This window comes from Amaranthus tricolor, chromosome 1 (genome assembly GCF_026212465.1).
Source record: "Amaranthus tricolor cultivar Red isolate AtriRed21 chromosome 1, ASM2621246v1, whole genome shotgun sequence".
Classification (NCBI taxonomy): Eukaryota; Viridiplantae; Streptophyta; class Magnoliopsida; order Caryophyllales; family Amaranthaceae; genus Amaranthus; species Amaranthus tricolor.
The window spans coordinates 2,652,754-2,676,549 of NC_080047.1; the positions used below are offsets into that span (position 1 = coordinate 2,652,754).

At 36.6% G+C, this 23,796-nt stretch overlaps 1 protein-coding gene across 1 annotated transcript; it reads right to left on the reverse strand.

Annotated features, from left to right (window-relative positions):
* Window positions 1-325: 325 nt before the first annotated feature.
* On the reverse strand, window positions 326-12,371 carry LOC130798829 (E3 ubiquitin-protein ligase UPL3). The gene is made up of 17 exons (XM_057661925.1): window positions 11,076-12,371; window positions 9,654-9,764; window positions 9,437-9,553; window positions 9,150-9,320; window positions 8,606-8,767; window positions 7,055-7,303; window positions 6,854-6,975; window positions 5,323-6,745; window positions 4,864-4,959; window positions 3,053-4,579; window positions 2,538-2,762; window positions 2,355-2,459; window positions 1,661-1,741; window positions 1,523-1,591; window positions 1,313-1,441; window positions 1,039-1,158; window positions 326-963 (listed from the first exon to the last, which is right to left on the reverse strand). The coding sequence occupies exons 1-17, from the start codon at window positions 11,907-11,909 to the stop codon at window positions 898-900; spliced, it is 5,607 nt and encodes a 1,868-aa protein (XP_057517908.1). The 5' UTR covers window positions 11,910-12,371; the 3' UTR covers window positions 326-897.
* Window positions 12,372-23,796: the final 11,425 nt, after the last annotated feature.

A 23,796-nucleotide genomic window follows, 5' to 3' on the forward strand; every position in this document is an offset into this window, starting at 1 on the left:
CAAATGTTAAGCATTGGGTTTAAGATTTTCTTCGTTGTATAGGAGTACTTGACAATTCTATATTCAACAAATTATTATAAACCATTTATTATTTTAGGTCTGCAAAACCAAAATCAATGAAAAAACTCATAAAAATAATTCATAAAATTTTAGCTTAAAAATCAACTTTTTAAAAACTATTTACCGAGCACATTACTTACTATTTAACCAACTAATAAACTAAAAGCCTAAAGCTAAAAACTAAATGCTAAAGCTAATTAAAAAACAATTGCCAAACACACTCAAAATGTTGCTAAATTGACGGAATCTATAAATGTAACAAATTGTCAAGCTTAGTGAAGTTTTTGGTATGAGATTGAAATATTATTCAAAAGCTGAAACTCTAATAATAATGATAATAAAAGGTAAAATAGAACATGTTATTTCTTTACTCGATTGTTTGGAGTACATTAATTGTTTCAGAAAATATAGAAAAATAGTATGCACATGCCCAAAAGCCGCCACTCCATATAGGAGTCACCTAAAACACTTTCTTTAGGTACTGAAATTTTAGTAAGATATTACTTCTGCTCAAAAACAGATGCTGAAAAACCATGAACAGCAAGAAACTTGGACCTCCTGAAAGGCTGAAATTTGTGTGAGGTTGGAGGAAATTATATACAAAAATGTACGGCGGACCATAAACATGTTGCGAAAATCTAAACGAACTTATATCAGAGAACCCAAAAATTCAATTCAGGCTGCCTCGAAAAGTAAAACTACCTATGTGACAGATGATATAGCATCTATTTCAAGGAACATATTCAGCCCAAGCACAAGGATGTCATCTCTAGCCACCCAAACGAAACAGCGATATACACCTGATTCAGGTAGTCTTAATAGATCCCGAGAAAAGAATCATGACAAATCAAATGATCCTTGTCCTTCATTGATAGCATAAAGCAACTTCTTGAGCATAACCTCCTGCTCAGCAAATACATAGGTCCATAAGTAAATTACTTGGTACAATGATCTAGCGAAGTTAAAGATTCACAATACCTTTGTCGAGTAAGGAGGAAGCTTAAGGTAATTAGCGCAGGTCATGACACTTGGTAGATCATCATCTGCAGTCTCTGAAGGTGCTGTACCGTTGGAAGCTGGGGTTGCTGTGGATGAATGCTGTAACACATAAAAACAGAATTTAACATAGCGGCTCTTCCAGAGTAAATCAATTGAAACCAAGTGAAACTCAGCAAAATATGTCGGTTCATAGTTGATCAGCTCCAAAAGCTAAGACCATGTACAAATTATGAAGTTACAATCAACAAATTACCTTTCTCACAATAGTCAACTTGGGGTTTAGTACAGCCAAACCACCAGGTGGAAGACGTGGGGCACCGGTGACAAATTGACAGAAGGCACGCTGCTGCTCCGGAGTAAACTCGCCCATAATCTCAAGCAACTGATGAAATTAAACAATTCAGCTTTAATTGGGAAGTGAAAACCAAGACCAGAATGAGTTTTCTATTTCAGAGTGACATACATTGATGATTGCAGGACTCTTAGATGTGTATCCATGATCAAATTTGATGTGATCAACAAGTGTATCAGGCTGCACAAAAGACAATTATCAGCCAGGTGTAAAAGGAATAATTAAGCAAAGCTGACCCCAGTAAGTTACCTGCCACAACTCTCTACGGCCACAAAGCAAGCAATCTAGCTCATCTGGCGAAAATATTTGTAAAGACGCAACGTCGAAGACCTGGTCACAAGCACACGACAACAATTAACCACATCATAGGCAATATTTTACATACAGGGCTTTTCTCCAAGTGTCGTCACCTAATGAACCATATAATACCAAAAAACAAATAAAACAACATTGTTGTAATGAAATGAAGACCAACATTGGTAAAAAAATAAGACCAACACGCATTTTCACTAACCATTGAACTGATTAACATCAAAACAATTAGTTAAACCACAGCGACTCCTTTGCAAAGCAGGAGAAACAGAACCAGTATAAATTACAAATGATAAAAATAATACACGATAAAATAAAGTAGAAACATCAAGAGCATTCAAGATAGCGGATCAGGTACACATTGTGTCTATTCAGGGGTATGCAAATTGTAAATAAATCCCCTGAATAGACACAATGTGTACCTGATCCACTATCTTGAATGCTCTTGATAAAAAATAATACAAGATAAAATAAAGTAGAAACATCAAGAGCATTCAAGTAAGCAGATCAGGTACACATTGTGTCTTATTCAGGAAAGTTATCTACAATTTGCATACCACCCCCTGCCCCTCCAAATAACGTGTGACTCCTAGCACGCTTTAGAGTACTTGGAATAAAAAGCAGTCCTAACCTGATTAAATCCTGCCCTAAAAGCTTCCATTTGTCTTACAATTCCCGCTTTTACAGTGGCATCCACCACCAAAGATATGTACTCCTCCAAATTATTGATATCCACCTGTAACAAGCACCAAATGCTTAGTGTAGCCTGGACACATATAAACCAAAAATAAAGAAAGAACCTAAAATACTTTACGTTTTCATCCCCTGATTTCAGGACGTAATCTGGATACCCAGGAAGCGTAAAATCCAAACAAAGATCCTCGATTGGAGTGCCGCGAAAACCCAACTCTGCAGTCACATCTGAATGATCACCCCCAATTGATTCCAGATACTGCTTTCTGCAAACTAGGGCTTGTAATTCTTGCAAAGTTTTCCCAATCTCAGGATCAAACAAGATAATATCGTGCAAATCAAGCTCCTGCAATACATTAAATGAACCATTTTAGAAAGGCAAGGGAAAACACAATTCTAGAAGACTAGAACCCTAACGACAAAAAAGGAAACCAAAACTATCAACTAATGTTACATGCTTTTTAAACACAAATACACCAAAAAGACAGCAATAATGTCTGCAGCACTACACAATTTTAACCACAAAAGTTTTTTCTTCTGAGAGAGAGGCATAGAGTTCATAGCTCTCAAGACAAAATGCTTTAAGCCAAACAACACGGTGCTCTAGACACAGACAGTTCTAAATCACATGGTTACCTGTCCAAGCACAAGTTTGTAAAATGCTGTTGATAATGGAAGATCTAAGAGCCTTCCATCCTGAAGAGCTTTGGCCATGACTCGTCCAAGAAGTCGGAAATGTTCAATGACTTTACTGAATTGGCTACCCTCTGAAGAATCAGCACTCGGCAACCAAGGTCTAGGAAACAATCCAAGTGGGGTTTGAACTAGATTAGCATCACCACCAGAAACATGTTTACTCTGATTATCACTATCAACTTCCATAGAAGACTTGTCAAATGAAAAATTTGTCCTCCACATTCCCAAATCCACTTTCTGCAAGTCATGACTCAAGAGGGTGTAGAACTCCAACGTCGGCCCCAAACCTGTCCCAACTTCACCAAAATACTCTACTTCAAGAACAGCCTTCTGGCTGGAATACATTTCCATAACTTTCGCCGCAGAATCTAAAATGCGATTTCTTGATACACGAACCTTTTGGCGTTGTAACCTTCCAACTCGAACTTCTCTCTCATTTTGCCCTTGAGAATCACCCTGTTGCTGCTGCAAACGGTACAAGGCCCTAGATAATCCAAATGCAGTTGAATAGAAAAACTGTCGTCGAGTTTCAAAAGGAAACAAAAATGCGCATGCCTTTGTCAGCTGGTAGCACCAAGAAGGCAGACTGCCACTACACAAAGCAAGAGCATCTTGTATCTGTCGAGCCAACTTTGGGGTAAGCTTGCTGTTGACAAAGTCTGAAACAGGAACCCGCACTCCAGTGATACTTAACTCATTTACACTTGAAATCAACCCTTCCGAAAATTTATCGGAAGCTGTTTGAACCCTTAAACGGGGTGCAAGTTGATTCAAACCTTCCAATACACGTAATAGTGACAAAATATTATAAGTTGGGTTATTCTTCTCCATATCACATGGTAGATCCCCTAGCAGAATACTGTCAAGGAGAGACCGATGTGAGGCAGAAACAGTGTTTGAACAGGACCCAGAACCAGATTTGGTAGACTTTGATGGAGAAGCAGAATTCACATTCGTATGAGACTTCTCAACCTGGGATTCTGCCCTTTGATAAGTGATTGTATATATATCACCCCATAACCTGCTTCCATCACTGGTAACAAGATCAGTGCCATTATACCTCTCTTCTTCTTCTTCATCAGTCACAAGCTGTCGTTGGATAGCTTGATAGATTGTCAAATTTGGGTTAAGTTGCTTGCCACCAGCAGAGAAAACTAACTTAGAGCCACCAAGAGCACGTCCATGACGATCTCTACCTCCCCTGATACCCCTACCATTAGCAGCAAGCCCAGCCATTGCAGCAGCAGCAAATGACATTGCACCCCTAGAGCCAAAAGAACTCCCACTCTGAAAATCTGTAGAATCTGAGCCCCTTACAGTGGCTGCTCTACTACTAGAACCTGAAGCAGGATTGTTCTGACTATCACTAGTTGCAGTGGCAGCAGTGCTATCGTCAGCAGAATCGCTCAGTTTAACATCGAGCACCTTTTCACCCATGCATGCAGGAAGAGAATCATCCCTCAAAACCTACAAAAGCCAGTAGAAGTGGCATATTAGGAAATTCCAATAACAGCAAGTGACTTCACAACGACCTGGCCATCCTCAACCACACCACACCAATTATGTAAAGACTTTAAAAGTTCAATTTCAAGGTACCATCATTAAAAACTATTGAGTACAGATAATAGCCAAGTCAGTATTTCATCCAGCTCAATAAGCAACACAAGAATTATAACAGAAATTTACATACATTAACATCTTTGTAACTAGGCTACACAGAATAACACAAGAATTATAACAAATTTACATACATCATCGTGATCATCCTCCTCATCATCAGAGATATCATCATCTTCAATCACCAATGCATCATCAATATCAACTGGAGACATTTCCAAATCTTCATCCTGCAAGAACCAATGGAAAAGATCGATTCACTACTAAGAATTTGTGAACTATGTGGAAAGCATAAGATGATAAGAAGCACCGGCAGCATCATTGTTCTATGAATATCTCAAAGGGAAGCTCCAGCTTAAGAACGAATTTAGAACTGATGAATGATATGTATTCATTAAAAGTTGTAGACCACCCAGAAAAAATAAGTGAAGTTTCAGTTTAAGAGCTACCCATGACGAAAATTGAATTTGACCCTGAAAGAATTTGCAGAGCAGCCACAACAAATAAAGAGGTAACTGTAGCAAGCATTACAAGGATTCCTAGTTGATTGACATGCATTAATGACAGCAACCATGCACAATCAAAGAACACACCTCCGAACTAGACTCTCTAGTTGGTGCTTTTATTTGAGCATCTTTGTCTGAAGCAGCTCTTCTACGAGCAGCATTTCTAGTTTGCGGGCCTTTCGAATCTTCTTGTGCGGGCTTTAGTATAGCTTTCCCCTTTCCCTTAGACAAGCTATTACCTTTGTCCTGAGACGCATCTTTTCCAGAAGTGTCTCTTATATTGACACCAGTTCTGGATCTAGCTGACTGACGACGGGTGCTAGCAGCTGGGGTGGAGGCAAATGCTGATGAGGCAGCTGCTGCAGGTGATGGTCCTGACTCAGAGTTTCCAACAGAGGTTGATGCCTTTTGCCCAGAGTCACTTCGTTGAACTCTAGGCCAAAGAAATTCCTCTACAGCTGCTAAACTTGCTAATGGATCAATGAGTACAACAGTATTAGAATAATCACGAAGAGACTTATCTCCTGGAGCTCTACATAGACGCAACTTCAACGGTTGAGATAACGCACTTAAACCAGATGACAGTCGTGCACTTCCACCTGAAGATCTAGCTGAATGACTTAATACAACAGGAAACCTTTCCAGTGAGGATAAAGCATTTTGAAGCTTTTGTACTAAAACAGTCATTGGAGCTGATCTCCCTTCCTCAATACTAGTAGGAAGGCCAACTGAGATAAACAATTTATATCGTGTAAGTGCCTGCTGTCTAAGCTTAGGATAATTCACCTCTGAAACTTTCTCTTTGTTAAAGAAACCACAGGATAAGTAGTTCAGTAAGGCAGCAACAACTCCACTTCCGATGAATTCAAATGTAGAAACACCATCTCCTTTGCTTAGTTCTGCTAGCATCTCAGAAACTATTCCAACCAAGCTCTCTTCATTGCCAGTCAAAAAATCAGCAACATAAGCACCATCAGTTTTAGACTTACCTTTCACTTTATATTTCTGCTCTTCAACACCAGCATTCAGCCTTGCGCAAAGATTTTTCAGGTGCAAGAGATCATCAGAAATGCCAACATCAGCAGTCCCAGGATCAGATGGGAAGTACTTATCCTTGAAAGACTTGGCACAAACACTGACAGTTGTGCGAAGACTAGAACTGACAGTTGGAATTTCTACTGAAGTTGGAGGTGAACCAACACCAACTGGAACTGAATTCTTTGACTCTTCAACAGGATTTGCATCTTGCTGCTGGATTCCACTTCGTCGCCTCAAACGTCTAGCACGAGCTGATGATCCCAGTATTGACTCATCTTTTTCGGGTATAGCAGACTGAACAGAATCAGAGGTTGATGGAGCAGCTATAAGTGAATCCACAGCATGTACTACTCCTTCCCTAACAAACATCTTGGAGAATGTCTCAGGAAGTTTTTCCATCAGTATCTCTGCAATTTGTAGAGCAGGAACTAGAACCTGTGGGTCCTTCCAAGCCAAAACGCCAGAAAGGAAACTGCGAAGGAAAAAAAAAGAAAAAACAAAAAACAGAGTTAGTGCAACCAGCAGACCAAGCAGACATATATGTATACCGGTAATAACTAAGGAAGCCACAGGCAAGTACCTTGATACGTTTGTTGTGTTATTAAAAGATGATATCATATCTGCATTACTGAAAAACATAAGTTTACCAATCACAGAAAGGCATTTGTGACGCACAGGCCCATTGACACTTGAACCATGAATCTGCTTAGAACAGTAAAAAACAGAAGTTATTGTTTGATTACATACCAAATAAAACTAGACAAGATATAAGCAACTAAACCTGAATTAGCACAGGGAGAAGATCCATTCCGAATTGCTGCAACAGCTCAGGCTGGTCATTCAAAAGTTTCTCTCTAGCTGATACATCTTGCACATTTCCATTTGTATCATCTTGCTTGCTGGAGCTGCTCATAAGCGACTTCTTAAAAAGAGGCCCTCTGACAAATAAGTTGGAACTTGTTGGAAGGGATATGGTGCCTTGAGGGAGTGGAGGAAGCAGCTCGTTTGCAAGGTTCACAATCTCAAATATCTGGCCGAAAGAGATATTAAGTGTAAAAATGAAATCGCATAACATTAATAATTAAAACAAACAAAAAGATAACAATGTGCAACACTACCTAATCAGCTTTGGGGCCATTTGCTATTTCCAATAAACTAGAGGCGATCAAACATGCACCAGTTGGGTCAGGCATACATCATAGCTTTTACTCGCTACCATCCAGATAAATGGGTGATATATAGCTCAAAAAAACGTACTGGTAACGCATTCATATGAGATACTATTTTCGTGTTACTTTGTTTGCATAGTAGCCACTATTCAACAAGTAATACTATCTTAAATCTTTTTCTTTATATATAAGGAAAGAAAGTCTAAGTGGGAGATCCATCTCAATTCATATTTTTATAATAACTTACAAGACGTGTGGCCACTAATAAAACACAAAGGAAGTAATAAACCAGGACAAAGTATGGGACTGATTATGTCTTAACAAAGATATAGCTCCAAGCAAAATCAGATACCAAATCTGAGACAATGAAAACCTCACAACAGACAACCAAAACATAGCTTTTGTGAACAAGACAGCAAACCATCCCAAACAACTGATATAATATCTCAGCAACATAAAGTGTATCCCTCTTAACAAATGAGACTTTCTCCAGGATAGTATGGAACAATCACAATAACAAATGGTCTGCACAATCTTCACAGATAGAGCTAGTAATAATTCCACTAGATAATGCAAAATTATGAAGCAAACAAGCGCGCTTATCCCAGCTACAAGCAGACAATGGGGCCTTTCCACCACTATATCAAAGGAACTTATCAATATCAACAAGACATGAGCCGAAAAATTCAAACGCCTAATTAGCCTCTAGCCATTAGCACAAGTTACCGATACACTAAATGATTAAAACTACATTAAATTTAAAATGTGAACAGATCAGTCCTAATGCCAGACATCTCCAAAACATTAGAACCAATCAGGCTACAGAGAACAAAACATGGGTATCCTGAAAATGTAAACAATAAATTCTTCAAGAATACAAGGAACGAAAGAAGAAATGCATATTGACAGACGGCACAAGTAATTAGTCTTATTCCCTTCTATTCCTTCCAAGCAGGACAAAAAAAACTCCAGCCCTACACTAAATAATTGTGCTGAAATTGACAGCTCGTTTAACATTTAGAAAATAAAGCAAATGGATCCAACTCTGAGGTCTAAAAAAAAATGCATGATAAACATCCTTTCAAGATCTCAGCACTAGTACAAATATTAGCACAATTTCATACATTTTCAAAAAACCAATAAGGCAATAACGCAAAACATACCTGCTCCGGTGGCCTGCTAAGGGCAGGAGATACAGACATATTTCCCACAAGTCCAGATCCTGCCAATATATCCTTGAGTATGCCACTTATTCCTAGTAGCAGCAATGTCTTGGCTCCCACAGTAGACCCGCTTGCACATGTAGCAAGAAGTCGAATCAAGCCCTGCAGAAGTAACCGAGTTTTTGTCGAATTGTCGATAAAATTTTTATTTAAGAAAACAGTAAATACTTGTGAGTTTTAATTATAAGACTTATTAGGGAACTTATAGTATATCCATCATTTCGATGGAGCCAAAGATTTAAAATTCTTTAGTTTCATATTATAATGGACTAAAGTAAAATGGATAAATAAATCATGTGCACTTTTTATTTATGTGAAGTTGAACGTTACATTTGGTACCAAGGGTCAATAAATAACATACCTCATAGTTAGTTTTATCATTAACAAGGGTAAAGTTGCGTACATCCGGCCCTCCCAAACCTCACCCTAGGTGGAAGCCACTTAATGACATTAAAGTAATAAAATGTTGTATTAAGAAACTTACAGTGTAAGTAGACGTGCTTAGGGAGGCCTGACCTCCGCCAGCATTGCTTGTTGAGATGAGAGAAGCAGCCTGAGTGACCAGACCATGATTACAAAGCTCGTCAAGCTTATCAGCCAATGATGCAAAGGCTTCAACAATTCGAGTAAGGCAAACAGAAGCGTGCTCTAGAACCTGGAAATTTATAAAAGCGGAAGGCAAGTGAGAGCAAATTTTCAACTTCTTAAAATTGCCTAAAACTATCAAAGGCAAAAAAGGGCCCAAAAAGAACAACAATCTTGCAGCTAGACCTTTGCATCATGATATTGAAGGAGGTTTGTAAGGTGAGGAACGGCTTCCATCACAAAGTCTGAAGCATCCGAAGGAAGCTTCTTGCACATATTTGCGGCAGTAGCCAATGCAACTCGCTGAAATCAGATAAAAATAACAATCAGAACTGAGGAAACACCTATATTGTACCTTCAATACAAATAACCCAAAAGCAACAAATGAGATAGAAAAGCTTACCTGAACTCCGGTTGAAAAGAAATCTAAATAGGAAAGGACTGCCATAAGTGCACCAGCTCGCAAACAAGCAGTTGGATGCTCTTGTGATATTTTTTTAAGTGCTTGCAGAGACTGTTCCAGATACAAAGCAAAACCAATTCAAAATATATATTTCATCATTAACTTAATATGAGTTCATTTGTGAATTCATATTGAGATATATCCACAGAGATCTCGAACAGCTTCATTCAAAATAAGGATAAATTTGTTAAATATCAACTATAAGTGGGGAAAATAGAGAATAACCCATACTCAAATAAAGTAAAGGTGATAGAGCTCTAAACTCACATATTAGAAGTTTCTTATAAATCTCAACTCATGCAAAAAATACAAATTTCAATACATATTTGGTTAGTTGATGTAGATGTCCCTTTATATTGTGAATTTATCTGACGGGTTCTAATAGAACCCCGAAAAGTGAAAACTATATGTATTAGAAAGTTATTAGTAGTAGTAGTATTCTGAAAGAAATGCAGGAAACAAGCCCACTAACCAAATCCCCACGATATCACAGGAATTGACTCACCATACAAAAGACCTGTCATATTTTTCTATATGCACAAAGACATACTAAATAAGATATCTCGAGCAAAAAAAACAATATAGACCCGACAAAACACCAAACGCAACCCTTACAAGTAAAACAAATTTTCCAAACACCAACTAATAATCAGATTCAGCAGGAGCTATCACCACCAGAATGCCTTAGCTCCTCGTTCTGCCTTATAAGAAAACCCACCAACAAAACTGTGACTACTTTCTTCTAACAAGTAAAACAAATATCAAAACACCAACTACTAATCTGATTCAGCAGGACCTATCACCGTCTGAATGCCTACTCGTTATACCTTATAAGCACACCACCAACAAAACTCTGACTACCCTCTTATAAACCTACAATCTAAATCTAAATCCATCAATATTATACAAAATCTCCACCATTGTCCTCCCAAAAAAACATTCACAAATCTGTCTATGGCAATCAGATCGATTGCTCAAATCTGCTGTATATTCCCAAATTGGGTTGCTTGTTTAAAAATATTGTGCCCGGATTTTTTCCAAAACTCTTGAACCCACCATCTGTATTCAATTTACACATACAAAGTTTCAATAATAGTGTGAAATCTTGGATGTGATGGCAGTTGCAGAAATGGTTCGTAAATCGACTTTCCTGCCATTTCATGACCAATAGGATATTTGGGTGTACCGGTCATGATAAGGTGATAATCGATAATTTGCACTAATTTCAATCCAAAACTGTAAAATGACACTAAATTTGCCTTCAAACATCATAAATTCATAACCAAAGTGTTCAAAATCTCATTAATCTAAAAAACATAACTACATTGCAATAAGCTTTGATCAAACAAGGGAGTATTATACCTGCTCAGCCAAGTCCATATACTCAATTGTCAATAATCTAGCACAGAAACAATTAACAGCACCATAATGAACGACAGCAGCACAAGAAGAAGGCAAGACATCAACCAAATGTGTAATAGCCCGCGCAGCAAGAAGCATTATATCAGGATTACTCTCATGATTAAGCAACCCAACAAGAACAGGAACAAATGAATCCACAGAAAATGTACTAAGTGAATCCTCAGTACCAATTGACAACAACTCACATAATTGAGTCAATGCCTCAACTTGTTTCCCATCTTCACCATCAGCTCTCAAACCAGAAAGTATCTTCTTAAGCCGTCCACTCTGATGAGAAGATGATGATGCTGAACCCATGGCTGACGAAGGTAGCAAATCATCAAGCCCTGCACCGAGTTTTCGAAGCAAACCCTGAAGTGCACTACTAGCAGAAGTCAAATTCTGGTGTAACAATCCAACACCACCTCCACCTCCTCCTTCGCTATCATCATTGTCATTATCATCGTCGTCATCATCCTCATCGATATGTAAAGCTAACCCTAATTCATTTTCCCTTTCTTTTTCAAGTTCATGCTCCTTCTCTTTTCCCTTATCATCTTGATTATTGTTTCGGCCTCTTCGGCCACGAGAGGATGACTCTTCCATTGTTGTTGCGGGTGGACAAGCGACGCTAGACCGAGTTCGGGAACGAGTGGCTGCAGGGGTTGTTGTTGTGGCTGGTGAGGAAGAAGAAGAAGAAAGGCGAGAGCGTTTAGAAGCACGAGTAACGGGACCAGCAGAGGAAGAAGGGGCTGATGAGGACGCCTCCGCCCGCTTCCGGCCACGAGTTTCCATACAATTTAACCCAACCCGTTTTTTTGAAACGGAACCGATCAATCATTCGGCGAGCCAATAATGATTTCCGACATTATTTCTTTAAATTGAGAAAAAATTGAAAACCCTAACAAACGAAAATCAAAATCGAATCTCCCAAAAAAACCCTAGGTTTTCTTATGATTCCAATCTACGTTTGATTAATACAATAACGTGTATGATTTCAATCAAAATCAAGAATCGATCGATGAAATGAACTCCAACTATTGCGAAATTAGTTCTTTGGGTGGCGTTTGAGTGTGTATTCAAGAAGGGCGATTTAGTAAAAGAAAAACCTAATTGAATAGAAGATTGAGATTGATTATAAGATAAAGAAATGGAAAATGGGAAATTATACAGATTGAAGTAGGGTTTGGTTCTGGGAGTGAATTAAAGTAATATATATATATATATATATATATATATATATATATAAAGGTGATTAAAATGAAGGAAGGAAAATACTTTTAATGGCGGTGAATAAATGTCAAGAGAGAGGAGAAGGCGTATTTATCGGGGAGTTTAAAAAACATGTGTTCTTCATACATCAATTTTGTAAACATCCGGTTACTTGAGAGACCATTTTTTTTAGAAACGTATTTTAGATTTAATCTATTCAAGCTCATCGACTCACTAAGTTAGAGATCACAAACTTTTTATTAGAGACGGTTTGTTGGGTAACTTGTAAAAGAAAACGATGAGTAAGAGCAAATATTAAATTTTAATGGAATGGGCTTAAGAGACATTTCTCAAAAAGACGATCTCTCAATGGACTAGCTGATTAGGAATGGTCTCTTAAATAGTGGATCTCACTAGAATTTTATTAGAGACCGTCTCTCACAATAATTTGTGTTTTGTAAATAGTGGATCTCATGTTTGACCGCCTAATCCATGTGACCAGTCCAGCCAATCATTTTTTTCAAAAAAATTTTAGGAAAAACTATAATTAATAATCCAATATTTTACTTATCTGTTGTGAATAATCCTAACTTTGAATTATTTTTTAATAATCTAACAGTTGTCTTTAGTTTGCTATCAGCATACTAATAGGGTATGTTGAAAGCAAAGTAAGGATAAAGGTTAGAATATTATAAAATAAAAGATTGTGTTGATAACAAATTAAGAATAAATGTTGGATTATTAAAAAATAATCTAAAGGTGAGATTATTCAGAGCGGATGGATGAAAAATTAAATTATTAATATCAATTTTTTCAAAATTTTACAACTAATTTAAAGCTTTAAAACATTCATGCTAAAGTTTAAAATACTGATTTTGAAGTTTAAAATTCCTATTCCAATTTTCAAACCTTAGCCTTCTTTCTACAAAAACTTAATTTATTTTTAAGTAATTACTCCAATCATTAAAATGTCTATTCTAAGGCTTAAATATCTACGCCGATTTCAAGCATTAACATGAACAAATTCCCAATCGGTAATTTATTTAATTTTTTTTTAACTATTTTTGTGAGAGACTGTAAAAGCACATATTCTCATAGTATGTATTAGATAGACTATTTATATGTATTAAATAGACTATTTAACTCACGTATAAGACGCATCTTTCGGTGAGACCATCTCATACAACAAATTTCCTTTTTTATATAATTTTTTTAATCCAAAATTGAGATTTAAAAAGGCCAAATCCAAAATTATGTTGAAATTGATCTTTTAAGCCTTGAATTATGTCTTTTAAGTCTTGGACTTACAATTATTTTTTAAAAATTATAACATCAAATTTAAGAATCAAAACCAAATCTACTTAAGGTTTTGGAATTGATCTTTTAAGTCTTGAATTTGGCCTTTTAAGCTTTTAATTTGATCTTTTAAGTCTATAATCATAATCATAATCATAATCATTGATAATAAATCATAATAATAATAATATAATAATAATAATAATAATAATAATAATAATAATAATAATAATAAATACTGATAAAAGAATTGAAAAATAACACATGGTGGCTTCTTAGAGTTTTCTTAAATGAATTTAAAGTTAAATTAGGTAAGTATTTTTTAATAAGACCATAATTATTGATTGCATTGAAATTTATTCTCTCAATAAATTTATAACTAAATAAGGATTGCATGGAAATTTATTCTCCTCGATAAATTTACAACAAAATAAGACAAGTATTAAAAGAGTTCATCACATTAATTCTTTATACCAAAATAAAAACTTTTAAGAAATTAATTGTTTAAAAAAAAATTACATGTATGTAAAGAAATACTTTAAAAAATATATTTATTTAAATTATTAAATGTTGTTTGAGTTAGTTCAAAAATAAAATCTAGTTTAAATCGACTCAATATAAGCTCAATTCATTTATAAATAGTTACTTTATTTTATTTAATTGAATTTTAAAAGACCATAAAAAATATCTATTAGTCAAATTTACGAGATAAATTAGATTAAATATTTAAAAGTAAGTTATATTGTTATCCAAACTAATTATTTTATTAAAGTATGTAATATTGACATACTTTTCTTAAACAGAGTTTTTTCTTGCATTATTCATTGAAAATTTTATTTATTTGAATACTTAACTTCGTGCATTACACGGCCTTCTAAACTAGTTTGGTATAAAAGTATTAAAAAATAAAAATGGGCCGCAAACTAGTTGGTCCGTTTATAGGTGGTTGCATCCATGCAACCATTGTATACAAGATTTTGCGTTTTGTAAATTGAAGGTATCTGTTTACTCAGGAACTTATAATAATTAAGTTATTACATAAAATAGTTATTATTAGTATAAAATTGGTACAATGTATGTACATAACTTTTTAATGTAAAATTAAATTATATATAAATTTTAAATTAAAAATGCAATGGCATACCACCGTAATCAACTAAAAATACAACGTTTGGCGAAAGAATAGAGAAGTGAGTATGCTATGTAATGAGAAATTAAGTCTGGTTAAGTTCTAAAATAGGTTAATCTAGTCTACTATTGGGCCAAAAAACATAAAGTCCAAAGTAAGCCTTATATGTTGTTTTTAGAAAATTTGAAATAAATGAGATTATTAATCTACTTAATTTCAAATATAAGATTCGGAAAAATTTATGTCTCAAAATAAGCTTCCGTACGTCCAAGCCTAGCCTCGGATAAGTCGCTGTTACTAACAGCGAATAAGGGGAAAAAAAAAATTTTAAGTTGAAAGTCGTTGTTACTAACAGCGACTATCAAGTTTTTATTTTTCCAGACAGCTTCTTCCTCAGTTCATTTCGCGTTTTTGTTTTTCATTTGCAATTCCTACGATTTCTCCTTCTTCATTCCAACCTTGTAAGAAACTTCAATCCTTCAACTAAAGTCATCAAATTTAAAGTTTTGTACCAGTAATTAGTGCTGTAGTCTTCCTAGATCGACCTAAGGTAATTTTTTTTGTGTTTCTTTTCAATATTCGAAAAATTAGGGTTTGTTGTGTTTTAATCAATTTTCACATTAATGTAGGTTGACAAGCTTGCAATTAAGTAATTCTTCTTGATCTACAGCTAATTAAGGTTCGTTTTTATTATAAATTTTTTCATTTGGTGGTGATTTTAAACTGTATGTCATGTATAGTGGGCATTTACACTTGAGCTCTACGATTATGTCAAATGTAGTTGTTATTTACATTGATCCTCATTTTTAAAAGTTTGTTCCAGAATTTGTTGTTGAATGTAAAATGTATAGTGGTCATATATTTATGAACTTGATGGTAATGTTGATTTTTTATGTGTTGTTGTAGAAATGGCTTCATTTCGTGTGACTGTTGTATGCTTTTGGAATGGTTCAATTCGATCAACTAGTAACAATGTTAAGTATGTTGGGGGAAAACGTAAACTGTTTGCATGCAACTCATACATGGATTTGAATGAATTTAAACATTTTATATGCTCTAGGATTGGCATTGACACTACAAGAAGTACTGTTAATTTAAGTTTTAAATACAATCTGAGTGGAGATTTGTTAGCTTTTCCGGTTGAGGATGAGGAGGCTATAGATGCAATGTGGGAGTATTCAAGGTCTACCCCTAGTCCTTCTTTAGAGTTATATGTAGAAGAGGTACCCCTAGGGAACGAAGATGTGAACGTTGTGGAAACAAATGTATTTATGAATATAACTTCTTCTGCCCCTTCTCATACGCCCTTCCCTACCCAAGAAACCGAAAATCCCTTTATTCCATCTTCCTCTTATCATTGTAATGAACCCAATCAAGTTCAATTTCAAGTCTCAAATGATGTTACTTTTAACTTACAAGATACAAATGAGCCTGGAGATGATGTTAATAGTGAGAGTAATGAATTCGTTGAAGCTCCTTCTGAGGACGATGTGGGTGTTGACGAGGAGGCTCTAGCTAATGACATGACCTTAGGAAACATTCCAACAATCGTTGCTCCTACACCCTATGCACTGGTTCCCCCTCTAGATGAACACTTTGAGGACAACTCTTGGAGGTCTTGGGATTGTGATACAACCTACACCGACGAAGGAGAGTTTCAAAAGGGTATGATGTTTGACAACAAGGATGCTTTGTTGGACGCTGTTAGATTGTATCATATTCGTAGGAACGTTGAGTACCGAACTGAGACTTCAAATCAAACCGTGCTCACGTTGAAGTGTAAGAGAGGGTGTGGTTGGAGGCTTAGGGCTAGGAAGAGCTTCTATTCACCGTCATGGGAGATTATTACTTATAAAGGGAAGCATGGGGGTTGTGTTTTAAGTACTGAAAACGTGTTAGCTGGGCACATTCATTTGACATCTTCAGTGATTAACAATCGTATTAGAAATTGTGTTGCTCAAGACCTATCAATTAAGGTTTCTGTTGTCCGCCAAATGGTGAAAGACCAATTCGGTGTCGAAGTGACCTATAAGCGGGCATGGTGTGCTAAACAGCAAGCCCTTCTGTCCATCTATGGTACGTGGGAAGATTCTTATCCTCTTCTTCCACGCTTCCTGAAGGCACTGCAAATTTCAAACCCCGGCACCGTAGTTGAGTGGTTCTTTAAGGAAGATAATGACTTAACGTGCCCGGACTACGGTGCCGGGTCCTCATAGGGTGCCACATCATCACACTATCAATCCCCTCCCCTACCCGAGCGTCATGCGACTGCATCTTACTATCGTAGGAGGCGTCGTAAACCGTCACAATTAGAAAGGGTACAGGAGGAGGATTAGCATTAAAATACTTTTGTAATTATTGAACATTTGTACATACTCATTTGTAACTGTTGGTCTTTTGTGTGTAAATTGTAACATATATGTAGATGTATATATTTTTACCGTAGTATCACACGTTTATTATGAGTGAATTGATGTTAACTACTCAGACTTTTGGGCGATGAATCATTCCGCCAACAATGCAGCATGAATTTAATCAAAAACAAACATAAAATCATATTCAAATAAGGATGTTGCTATCCAACATTCAACACAATTTCAAGCAAGTTCAACAAATCCAAATCCAATGACATACTTCATGCATTAAGTTAAACTAGCGTCCGTAACTAAGAAGGCTTATTTAACTTTCTCATAATTCTTTCAGTCTCTTCTTTCCTATGTGCCATATCATCCATTTGTCTCTTTAGATTAAATACCTCATCTTTAAGCTCTTGTTTTTCCTTCTCAAGCCGTATTATTAAGTCTCTCTGCCATTTTGTACCCTCCGGAGCAATCCATCGAAAGTATGTGCATCCTAATCCGTCAGCCAAGTAGAAAGGGCAAGCAACAAATTCACGCCCTGGATCGAAGTCGCTCCAATCAGTATTAATCTCAACTTCATAACACTAGTGGAAAAAACCTTGTTTGCTGCGGTTTTTTTGCCATTATTTGCTGCGGTTTTGGCCCCCAGCAATAGTGATAGCAGCAAATGTCCTAATTTAAATGCTGCGGTTAAAAACCGCAGCAATAAGTGGTGTTATTTGCTGCGGTTATGGGCAAAAACCGCAGCAAAAAGTGAAGCATTATTTGCTGCGGTCAGGGGGTAGAACCGCAGCAATAAGGGAAGGATTATTTGCTGCGGTCAGGTCTCGAACCGCAGCAATAAGTCTCTTTTTTTTTTTTTTCTTTTTCCGTTTAATCCTTATAATAATGCAATAATATTACAATGTAATAACAGTGATTAATCCAATGATAATCACAGATAATCAACATTAATCTCTTTGTAATAATAAACTCTCGCTCGTATATATATATAATATAATATGTACGTACATATATATATATATATATACATTAAATAAACTATAAAAAATAATCAATATATATACTAATTACAATTTATCAAGGACAAATATTAGCAAGATACACGGCAATCTTGTCTTTTAATTCGCGCATCTCTTCACTTCTCAAAGCACGTGTTTCCCTCGGAATATCGTTTAAAACCTATATTATAATATTAAAATAAAAGCTATTAATATAGAAACATTTAGATTTTACCAATAATATATTTAATTAAGAACGTAACAAATACTTACGGCATCTATATTTTCGACTCCAAATTCCTTCACGGAATTTATAATATCGTCCATAAACTTCAGCGCGTAGTAGCCGCAGTCAACGGAAGAAGGAGGTTGTTGAAAGCACTAAGAGAAAATAGAAGTTAGTGTCAAAAACGGTTAAAAACGCATAAAATCGCAACTTAACACATAAATTCTAGAATATGACTATGATTTTCAATTCTAACAACTTCTACACAATAATATATACCAAATATTGTTGTGTGCCAAGTTTCGTGCAAAACAAACAAAGTTTGAGCTACTTTACGCGCGGAATTGACAAAAACGCTTAAAAACGCATAAAATCGCAACTTAACTTCTAATTTCTAGCATATGACTATTATTATCAAGTCTAACCATTTCAACACAATAATATATGCCAAATAGTGTTGTGTGCCAAGTTTCGTGCATAACAAACCATGTTTGACCTACTTTACGCGCGAAATTGACAAATAAAAACGCGAAATTGACAGCATCAAACTAGTGACCAGACCACCTTGCACGACACGTGGAGACCAAACCTATGCATCCAGGACCTAGGCTAAAGTGGAAATGGAATCTTGGTACTTGGATCTAGCTATCAAGGTCCTAAAACCATTCTAACAATCCCCGTGGACTCCTAGAAGCTGAGCCGAAGGAGGGCTGGTCGACAGTTTGCTAGATCAGAATTATGTTTAAGTGTTTGTGGTTGTTTCGTGTTCTTTTCATGATCATTTGTAGTTTTTGACTGTGTCATTAATCAAAGATTACGCACAACATTAATCCTTGCATAACCAAGGCCTTAATCAGCCCCGGTTTCGCATCAAAACCATGTTTGAGTACTTTACGCGCGAAATTCACAAAAACGCTTAAAAACGCATAAAATCGCAACTTAACTTCTAATTTCTAGCATATGACTATTATTATCAATTCTAACCATTTCAACACAATAATATATGCCAAATAGTGTTGTGTGCCAGTTTTCGTGCATAACAAACCATGTTTGACCTACTTTACGCGCGAAATGGACAAAAACGCTTAAAAACGCATAAAATCGCAACTTAACTTCTAATTTCTAGCATATGACTATTATTATCAAGTCTAACCATTTCAACACAATAATATATGCCAAATAGTGTTGTGTGCCAAATTTCGTGCATAACAAACCATGTTTGACCTACTTTACGCGCGAAATTGACAAATAAAAACGCGAAATTGACAGCATCAAACTAGTGACCAGACCACCTTGCACGACACGTGGAGACCAAACCTATGCATCCAGGACCTAGGCTAAAGTGGAAATGGAATCTTGGTACTTGGATCTAGCTATCAAGGTCCTAAAACCATTCTAACAATCCCCGTGGACTCCTAGAAGCTGAGCCGAAGGAGGGCTGGTCGACAGTTTGCTAGATCAGAATTAAGTTTAAGTGTTTGTGGTTGTTTCGTGTTCTTTTCATGATCATTTGTAGTTTTTGACTGTGTCATTAATCAAAGCTTACGCACAACATTAATCCTTGCATAACCAAGGCCTTAATCAGCCCCGGTTTCGCATCAAAACCATGTTTGAGTACTTTACGCGCGAAATTCACAAAAACGCTTAAAAACGCATAAAATCGCAACTTAACTTCTAATTTCTAGCATATGACTATTATTATCAATTCTAACCATTTCAACACAATAATATATGCCAAATAGTGTTGTGTGCCAATTTTCGTGCATAACAAACCATGTTTGACCTACTTTACGCGCGAAATGGACAAAAACGCTTAAAAACGCATAAAATCGCAACTTAACTTCTAATTTCTAGCATATGACTATTATTATCAAGTCTAACCATTTCAACACAATAATATATGCCAAATAGTGTTGTGTGCCAAGTTTCGTGCATAACAAACCATGTTTGACCTACTTTACGCGCGAAATTGACAAATAAAAACGCGAAATTGACAGCATCAAACTAGTGACCAGACCACCTTGCACGACACGTGGAGACCAAACCTATGCATCCAGGACCTAGGCTAAAGTGGAAATGGAATCTTGGTACTTGGATCTAGCTATCAAGGTCCTAAAACCATTCTAACAATCCCCGTGGACTCCTAGAAGCTGAGCCGAAGGAGGGCTGGTCGACAGTTTGCTAGATCAGAATTATGTTTAAGTGTTTGTGGTTGTTTCGTGTTCTTTTCATGATCATTTGTAGTTTTTGACTGTGTCATTAATCAAAGCTTACGCACAACATTAATCCTTGCATAACCAAGGCCTTAATCAGCCCCGGTTTCGCATCAAAACCATGTTTGAGTACTTTACGCGCGAAATTCACAAAAACGCTTAAAAACGCATAAAATCGCAACTTAACTTCTAATTTCTAGCATATGACTATTATTATCAATTCTAACCATTTCAACACAATAATATATGCCAAATAGTGTTGTGTGCCAATTTTCGTGCATAACAAACCATGTTTGACCTACTTTACGCGCGAAATGGACAAAAACGCTTAAAAACGCATAAAATCGCAACTTAACTTCTAATTTCTAACATATGACTATTATTATCAAGTCTAACCATTTCAACACAATAATATATGCCAAATAGTGTTGTGTGCCAAGTTTCGTGCATAACAAACCATGTTTGACCTACTTTACGCGCGAAATTGACAAATAAAAACGCGAAATTGACAGCATCAAACTAGTGACCAGACCACCTTGCACGACACGTGGAGACCAAACCTATGCATCCAGGACCTCATGCTAAAGTGGAAATGGAATCTTGGTACTTGGATCTAGCTATCAAGGTCCTAAAACCATTCTAACAATCCCCGTGGACTCCTAGAAGCTGAGCCGAAGGAGGGCTGGTCGACAGTTTGCTAGATCAGAATTATGTTTAAGTGTTTGTGGTTGTTTCATGTTCTTTTCATGATCATTTGTAGTTTTTGACTGTGTTATTAATCAAAGCTTACGCACAACATTAATCCTTGCATAACCAAGGCCTTAATCAGCCCCGGTTTCGCATCAAAACCATGTTTGAGTACTTTACGCGCGAAATTCACAAAAACGCTTAAAAACGCATAAAATCGCAACTTAACTTCTAATTTCTAGCATATGACTATTATTATCAATTCTAACCATTTCAACACAATAATATATGCCAAATAGTGTTGTGTGCCAATTTTCGTGCATAACAAACCATGTTTGACCTACTTTACGCGCGAAATGGACAAAAACGCTTAAAAACGCATAAAATCGCAACTTAACTTCTAATTTCTAACATATGACTATTATTATCAAGTCTAACCATTTCAACACAATAATATATGCCAAATAGTGTTGTGTGCCAAGTTTCGTGCATAACAAACCATGTTTGACCTACTTTACGCGCGAAATTGACAAATAAAAACGCGAAATTGACAGCATCAAACTAGTGACCAGACCACCTTGCACGACAAGTGGAGACCAAACCTATGCATCCAGGACCTAGGCTAAAGTGGAAATGGAATCTTGGTACTTGGATCTAGCTATCAAGGTCCTAAAACCATTCCAACAATCCCCGTGGACTCCTAGAAGCTGAGCCGAAGGAGGGCTGGTCGACAGTTTGCTAGATCAGAATTATGTTTAAGTGTTTGTGGTTGTTTCGTGTTCTTTTCATGATCATTTGACCAAACCTATACAAAACCCATAAAATCGAATTTGTCTACCTTTCTTGCTATCCATTTTGGAAATGTGGCTCTGGATGTAGATCCCATTTGTCCACGCACTCTTTTCATTGTGCTGAAACGCATGGGAAAAGTAATACCATTTATATATATATATAACACTCAATTAAATCAAATTGGTAAAATAATTAATATTACGTACGCATTCAACAATGCTTTGAATCTTGTGTTGCGAGGTAGGCTGTTAGGTTTTTGTAATGAGTCGAAGACGTGCACGGTGTTCGTTAAAGGACATATGATCAGAAGTATCCAATGCAAACTACAAACACAAATTTAAAATCAACAAATTAGAGATTAGGTGACTTTAAAAATCAAAAGATAAGTTCAATTTCAAAAATAAAACTTACTCTTCCCAATATGGAGCCAGAATGAATGTGTGTTTACATGCAAGGGAATTAGTCAAAGCAGTCTCAATGTATGCTCTGACGACATCTTGATCATTTCTACATTTACTACCCGAAATCGTCTCCGGACAAAACCATCCAATTTTTATTGGAGGTTCGCAAGAATTTACCTCCTCGTAAACCGCACTAAACTCACAAATAAGAGAATTTTGTTAGTAATTCGGTCATTAAAACAATTAAACAACAATGCCTAACTTGTAAGATAATGAACATCACCTCATGTAGACATGGAAAAGAGCTACGTTCAGCATCTCTCCTCTCAAAAATTGCCCGATGTCACTAGGACCAATAATTACATACGGGTCTTCTGAAAAGCAGTATTGCTCCTTCAGCAGGGGCAACATGATTGGGTCCTCCTCACTTATGCGAGATGCACAATAATGCAGCCATTTGCAATCTTGAGAGAGATCTTTTAGCTCCTCATCAGTCAAAATTGGAGTGCTTGGCATCGACGTTGACCCAGTCGACACCTTTGCTGAGGAACCGACCTCTCTACAAGATCCCTTTGGACTCTTTTGCTATTTCAATTTATAAATAAAAATTAAATTAGTGTGAGCATGCAATTAAAAAATAAAAATAAATAAGGTACAAATGATTCTTACCGTGTTAGTGAATCGGACCCAAGCATATGGCCATGTGACGAAACTACCTAGGGCGTCTGATAGTTTCTCAAGGCTCCATGCTGGCATTGGAATTGGGAGTGAGAAATCTTCAAACCCCTTTACAATAGTCTCCACGGCCACACTGATGTGGCCACTTGTAACAGGCACTGAATGCACTGTTTGGCCCTCTTTATTTGGTTGTGCCATACCATATGCAACCTCAGTTAAGTCGCCATCACTAGCAACACCTAACTGAGGCAGCAAAAGAGAACAAGGAGTCGCCTCCTGAAAATTGTGTCGTTTAGTATAATAAGCATCATAATAAAATTTTAATTACGCGTTGCAATTTAAATTAATAAGTGCTTATATATTTAAATACTATGTACCTGTAGCACTGGCACCGGAGTTGGCTCCGGATTTTGAGCAACGGGGGTATTAGTAAAGAGCTGGGGTGCTACGGGGGTAATGGGCTCGGGTGTTGGCTCGACCAAAGCGTCAGAATCCCCATGTTGACTTCCCTGATCCTCGACAATCAGGTTTGCCAAGTCCACAATGGGTGCACCCATCTTTTGCAACACGGTGGCCAACTTCGCGAGAACGTCCTTCGTAATCTCCGCTCGGAGGGTTGCTGCTTCTTCCCGCAGTGCCGTTCGGGATTGAGTAGCAACACACTCTTTGCCGAATGCCTTCTGTAAC

Excerpts from the sequence above, each read along its gene's own strand:
- LOC130798829 (XM_057661925.1), bottom strand. The coding sequence starts at position 11,909 with ATGGAAACTCGTGGCCGGAAGCGGGCGGAGGCGTCCTCATCAGCCCCT. Across the intron at positions 9,554-9,653 it reads TCTTTTCAACCGGAGTTCAG|CGAGTTGCATTGGCTACTGC; the intron begins GTAAGCTTTTCT and ends ATCTGATTTCAG. Across the intron at positions 2,763-3,052 it reads ACAAACTTGTGCTTGGACAG|GAGCTTGATTTGCACGATAT; the intron begins GTAACCATGTGA and ends AATGTATTGCAG.